This window comes from Lynx rufus, unplaced genomic scaffold, assembly GCF_022079265.1.
Source record: "Lynx rufus isolate CCGP_SWC_20201006 ecotype Redwood Valley unplaced genomic scaffold, mLynRuf1.p SCAF_8, whole genome shotgun sequence".
Taxonomy (NCBI): Eukaryota; Metazoa; Chordata; class Mammalia; order Carnivora; family Felidae; genus Lynx; species Lynx rufus.
This window is the reverse complement of record NW_025814896.1, coordinates 28,909,001-28,915,000: the sequence shown is the minus strand read 5'-3', so window position 1 is coordinate 28,915,000 and position 6,000 is coordinate 28,909,001. Positions and strand designations below refer to the sequence as shown.

The window sequence follows — 6,000 nt, the reverse complement described above, 5'->3', positions numbered from 1 at the left end:
GTGCTGGTATGATCCCCACTCCCTCCAGCCTCCTGCCTACGGGCTGGACGTGTCAACCTGGACAGGTAAGAAGAAAGCAGGAGTTTGCCGGGGTTACTGGCAAATACTGTTTCCTCGGGAGGCTCTCTTCACACCCTGGCATCTCCCCGCTCTTCACCTTGGTGGTGGTCCCGTGAGGAGGTGAGGCCTGGAGCAGTGACGGCTATCTTGCGCCCATGAGGCGAGGCCGAGGGAGGGCTCCCCCACCATTCCAGCCTGGTGATGGTGCTGCACCAGCCATGGCACCAGCTACTGCTGGGCTCTTTGTGGAAGAGACTGGACTTCCTCACGGCCTCGCCCTCTGGGAAGGACAGCCTCGGGGCGCAAACTCTTGGGGAGGAAGAGGAAAATCCACGCACCTTTCTTCTGTCGGATTCGGAGGAGGTAGAGGGCTGCGATCACGAGAGTCACCAGCAGGGCACAAACCACGCCCACCACAATGAAGATGGTCTGGCTTTCATTTTTGTCTAGGGACCACACGGAACAGAGGCTTCATGTATGCAACTTAGAAACAGCGAAACTTAATACCCACCACCCCTTTTCACCGCGAGGTAGGCATCATGAACTGAGGACATCTGGCCGTACGTGTTGGGAGCCACGGGGGCACGTTCAGGGGTAGGCACACCCTTCCCGGCGGGGGCCACCGTGGGCACTGCTAACACCACGCTGATGTGCCAGGAGGCAAGATGTTTGTTGCCGACTGCTATGGAGGAACCCTGGCTTCAGGACGTGGGCAGAAATCTCACTCCCAAGGAACAGAAACATGTTCCCTTTCATCTGGAATGAGCCACAGGGTGGCCACCACGGCAGTGGTGAAACTCCGAATCACGACTACTCTACAGAGCTCTTCAGGAGCAGTCGACTCATCTGTGCCCGGGACCTGGGCATAGGAGCTCTGAACCCGGGACACCTGTAAGGGAGACTGTGTGGGCGGGGCTGGTGCCAGGGCACAGGTAGGGGATCCTGCACTAGAGCATTGTGGGTAGTCAGGAGCAGGGCTCTGAGCCATGGACACATGGGTGCAAACAGTGCCCCTGGTTGTGTGTCCCTGAGTGAGTCATTCAAACCTCCCTCTACACACTGACTTCCTCTTGTGTTATTGAGGCCAATAGTAACCTCGACCTCATTGGATAGCTCTGAGGATTAACTTACTAAATGAACAATCAACCAACAAACTCACTCTTTCATTTGTTTTGAAAGCATTTCCTGTCTACTCTGTGCCTGGGTGTGTGCGGGTCCTAAAGCTATGAGGCCGAACAAGACAGCCACGGTCCCTAGCAGCTGAGTCTCAAAGCTGAAGGGTCAAGTGCCTCCTCTTGCATACTGCCATAAAGCAAGCAAGGAGGCCCAGAGAGAGGCACTGACTTGTCTGAGGCCACCCAGCACGTTTGCGACAGAGCCAGAGTCGAAATCCACGCGTCCCAGCTCCCAGTATAGTGCTCATCCTATGGAAGCCAGGCATCAGTGACATCAACGGGACACCCTGGAGGGCCCCACGCCTCCTAAAGCTTCCCTGTTCCCTTACAGGATGCAGCGAGGAAAGAAATGGTCTCTACTGTAACCCATTCGAAAGGTCGGCCACGTACAAGGCAGAGCCAGGCGAACGGGCAAGTGATGGAACATTCCATAGTGGCACCAGAACGCCAACTGGGTGCTGCTAATTTGGCGACAGAAGAGAGATACCCCGACAATGCGTTGGGAGGGGCTGAGAAAATGAAACCCCGACACCTTTCGTTCCACCACGGGGGTGGCCGTCTTAGAGGGGCATATGCACTTTGGCCTAGAAATGCTTTTTGGGAAATCGTCCCCCCGAAACAGCTGCACACGTCACAGAGCAGGTGCAAGGTCATTCATTACAGCAGTGATTATACGTGAGATAAGCTGTAAAGATTCTGAGGCCCTCCACCCCATTCCTGGGGTGGAGGCTTGCGAAGGCAGCCAGAGAGATCAAGGTGAAGTGCGAAAGAACAGGAGGAGGAGGTGGCTGGCCTGGCCTGGTGAATTAAGCTCTGGCAGGTGAAGGAGCAGGTGGCAGGAAGCTAGGGACAGTCCAGTCTCCCTCCCTCCCAACTCTCTTTAATGTATGTTTATGTCAAAAGATCTACAGAGACACGAACCAAACTCTTACCAGTGGTCACTCTTGGGAGTGTGGCCTATGGGGGAGGGGCACTCACTTTAAAATTTGACTGTATATCTATAGACTTCTAGATTATTCTATTATAGCCATGAATGACTGCTTTTCACATGAAAAAAGGAAAGACAGAATTTAAAGTGCCAGGTCAGTTGGCATCTTGACCTCACCCTGGGTCGTATGCGTTTCCTGGTCCTTCTGGTGGGCAGAGACCACAAGGGTATGGTTTTTGGTGACCGCGGGCTGCCCGTCATGCTGCACCTGGCAGGTGAAAACCACATCTTCCCTGTGGGCGGATAAATTCACCAGGAGCCAGCTCGTCCAGTTAAAGGTCCCATCCTTGTTCTCTATGAGGTTCGAGGCCGTCGAGGCCGTCGAGGCCGTCTCTGTTCGGGACACGTTTCCGTTCTCCAACCAGGTCAACTGTAGGCGCTGGGGGTAGAACTTCTTCACTTGGCAAATGACCTTCACCTGGTCCCCTGTCACGGGTTGCTGGGCAACCTCCAAGGTGGGTGGAACTGAAACAGCACAGAGCAGAAGCTCTGACCTCATGGAACAGACACATCACCGGGCAGGGGCTCGAGAACTTAGGTCCCCCCACGCAGCAAGGGAATCACGCAGATCAGTGCTAGGCATACAGCTGGTGCTCAAACACTCAGGGTAGGCTTTGCATGCGAGTGAAATCCCTAAGCACAGTGCCCAGTACACAGTAGGTGCTCAAGGCCTGGTAGCTCCTATTAGAGTAATGATGAGTGAAATCGAGATACGCAGCCCCCGGCATGCAGTTGGAATCGAATAACTAGCAAAATCCATGAAGTCACCGAGCACACAGTGGCTGGATTACAGAAGGTGCTCAATAATTGGAGTGGCTATGGGAAAGTAAATCGAACTACCTAGCACGGTAGGTGTTCACCCGGAACTGCCGTTAAAACAGGAGGAGGTGACGGTACCCCTGGGTGCCCGGTGATTGGGAGGGTCTGTCAGGAGGCAGGTTCCAGGGGATGGAAGGCTGGGAGCACGGAGTGGGGGAGGGGCAGGCTGGGAGGCTTGGGGGCCGGAGCTGGGCTTGGGCCGGGGGTGACGGGCATCTACCTCGGAGGGTCTCGGACAAGTTGGCAGTCCCACGAAGAGGAGGGCCCCCCTGCAGGGTCACGTGGGCCACCTCGCAGATGACCTGGGAGCGAACGTCCCCCGGGGCCAGCGGCAGCGTGGTTGTGCTGAAGATGCTGTAGGAGGCGCTGTCTCCCTCTGGGTCCACGGTGGTCTGGGAGGCTGCCAGCTCATTCCCGTTTTTGAACCATTTCAGGGTGACGTTTCTGGGGGAGAAGCCGTGGGACTCGCAGGTGAAGCTCACAGTCTGCTCAGGCGTGGCCCTGGCCGTGGGACCCGACACCACGGGGGGAGAGGGTTTGGCTACAAGAGGAGCATTTACGAGCAGTAAGCATGACTCTGGTCATCCTCAGCAACGACAGGTATGTGACACTGTGCAGAACCCTCACGGATTATTTTCCAGCCCTGCAGGGGTGGAGGGGGCCCTGAGGAGAGCCGGAACCAGGTGGCCAGCCGCCCGTAGGCCTGGACGTGGCCAAGCCCAGCGCCCCTGGTGAGAGGGGACCGCAGGCCTTTCTCCTACTCGGGTGGGAGTGAGGGGCACGTGAGGCAAATACAGGCAGTTTTGCTTTGAATTTAACACTGAAAATGCTTCTCCAGGACCAAACTCGGATCTGTCTTTATCCCAAACTTAACTTACACCTGGAGCTCTCCCTTCAGGTATTTGTGAATTTACTCTAGTTTTCACTCTTTCCACAAACATTCCATAGGGTCTCATCTCCAATCCCTGAATCTGAGAGGGAGGGAATGAGGGGTTGGTTTTCTGAATCTGCGTTCTTCTCTTGGGTCAGTGTTGGGTTGAAAACCAAGATCACGGAGTGCTGAGAAAGCCAAAGATGGTTAATTTTTCAATCGTGAATCCATTTCAAGGACAGAGACACCGGCCTACGGAGCAGGCAGAAGCCCTCTTGTGTCCTGGGAACACACACATCAGTGACTCGAGAGGGAGGGCATTTTACCCACAGAAGGTCCTACAGGGTGTCTCCAAATTGTTAATTATTACCTAATGCCTTCCGTAACAAACATAGGAAATATTACAAATATTTACATTTGCAAATATTTAACTTGCTCTCTAAAACTCATCAGACATTTTGGGGACACAGAAAGGAGGTGTCACCAAATAAGACATGAAAACACCAGCAGCCTGGATGCCCTACAGGGACAAGGTGATCAGTTACCGGTTGCGGACAGCATTTTGGGCACCTGACACCAGGCTGATTCCTCCCCTCAGCTCCCTAATCCCTCCAGCAGACCTTTGAGGGGGGCCCAGTATGATCCCATTTATGGGACAAGGTTCAGGGAGGAACGCAGCTAGCCGAGGGCACACAGCAAAGGGCGGGGCTCATCTCCCGGCACACACGAATGATTAGTTTTAGCTTCGCTGTTCTTTCTTCCGACACCTCCGTGTCTGTTTGGGTACCACGCGGAACAAAATACCACCTTGGTAACATGGGAGGATGTATGTAAAACACAGAACCTGGCACACAGTAGGTGCTTAATAAACAACACCTATGATTACTGTCGTGAGATCTGGTCGTGCCTATGTCTGAAACGACTTGTTTGTTAGGCAGTAAGAGAGCAGAACAAAAGCTTAGCAGAAACACAAGAAAAGTCCCAGAGCCAGCTCCCTGCAGCTGCCATGCAAAACCCCAAATGAGAAAAGCAGCAGAAACCAACAAATTATGATTCTCTCCCTCTTCTTTTAATAATCCCCTCAGGAAACAAGTTTGGCGAATTGGCTTTCAAAACACAAACGAGATCACAGGCGTTTTCCCGCAGATTAGCTATTTACAGAGAGCTGGGAGCGTTTTGAAAGAGGGAGGACAGATTTTGTCCGTGACATTTTGGTGTGTCGAGGCAGAGAGGGCTCTGGGGCTGAGCAGCGAGGCTTTGCGCAGATTCCGGCACCTGTTCAGACACACGTGTGGTTAAAGATGGGAAGGTCCCCTGGCGGGGCAGCTCGGATCTGAGCAGGGTGTCGCCAGCCCCTCTTTGGGCCGGAGGGCAGGAGACAACTCAGCCCCAGCCATGTTCCTCAGGAGGGTGCCCTGGCCACCCCGATCAGGCTCATTTTCCAAGGAGCTGTCACGCGCACGGGTGATACTGAAGCACCCACCCACTGCGAAGCTCCTCTCCGGCCCCAGCAGCACAGGGAGCCACCCTTATCAGGGGGAGAAGAAATTCAGCGTTTCCTCTGTGACCTCGGGGAGCGTCCAGCTCAGGGCGCTTCTGTGCTGGCAGTGAGCATCTCCCGGAGTCGTTAAATAATTCACCTGCCCAGACTCCTGTCTGACCAATTAAAGCAGAATTTCTAGGGTGGAGTCAGGGTCTGGGGATCTTTTTCAGCGTTTCCCAGGCGATCCCAATGAGCAGCCCAGGTTCAAAGGCACCCACCACCGTCCCCACACCCCCCTTACACTCGAGGCCTGGGAGGAACAGGGACCCAGCCAAGGTCCTATTACAGCTACATTCATGGGATACTGACCGCGTGCCAGGCCCTGCTGTTAGCACCTTAACCGCATTTGCTCACTCAGTCCCTGCAGTGGGGTTGTGCTGTCACACAGAGATGAGGACACGGGGCCCGATGTGGGGATGACTCATCAGAGATCACAGAGCTGGAAGACAGGGCTAGGTGGGAACCCAGGCGGCGGGGCTCGGCCACTTCCGGAGCCGCTGCGTGCAGATACCCAAGAATCACCTAACCCCCACATCCGGGGCTC

At 54.7% G+C, this 6,000-nt stretch overlaps 1 protein-coding gene across 4 annotated transcripts in view; it reads right to left on the bottom strand.

Moving 5' to 3' along the window:
- Positions 1 to 6,000, bottom strand: part of SIRPA (signal regulatory protein alpha) — a 41,346-nt gene that overhangs the window by 13,863 nt on the left and 21,483 nt on the right. For all 4 annotated transcript variants that reach the window (XM_047068383.1, XM_047068381.1, XM_047068382.1 and 1 more), the window contains 3 exons: positions 3,263 to 3,583; positions 2,341 to 2,688; positions 399 to 506 (listed from right to left, as the gene is read on the bottom strand). In XM_047068383.1, the coding sequence (XP_046924339.1) occupies positions 399 to 506; positions 2,341 to 2,688; positions 3,263 to 3,583 (777 nt within the window). The remainder of the gene's footprint in view (positions 1 to 398; positions 507 to 2,340; positions 2,689 to 3,262; positions 3,584 to 6,000) is intronic.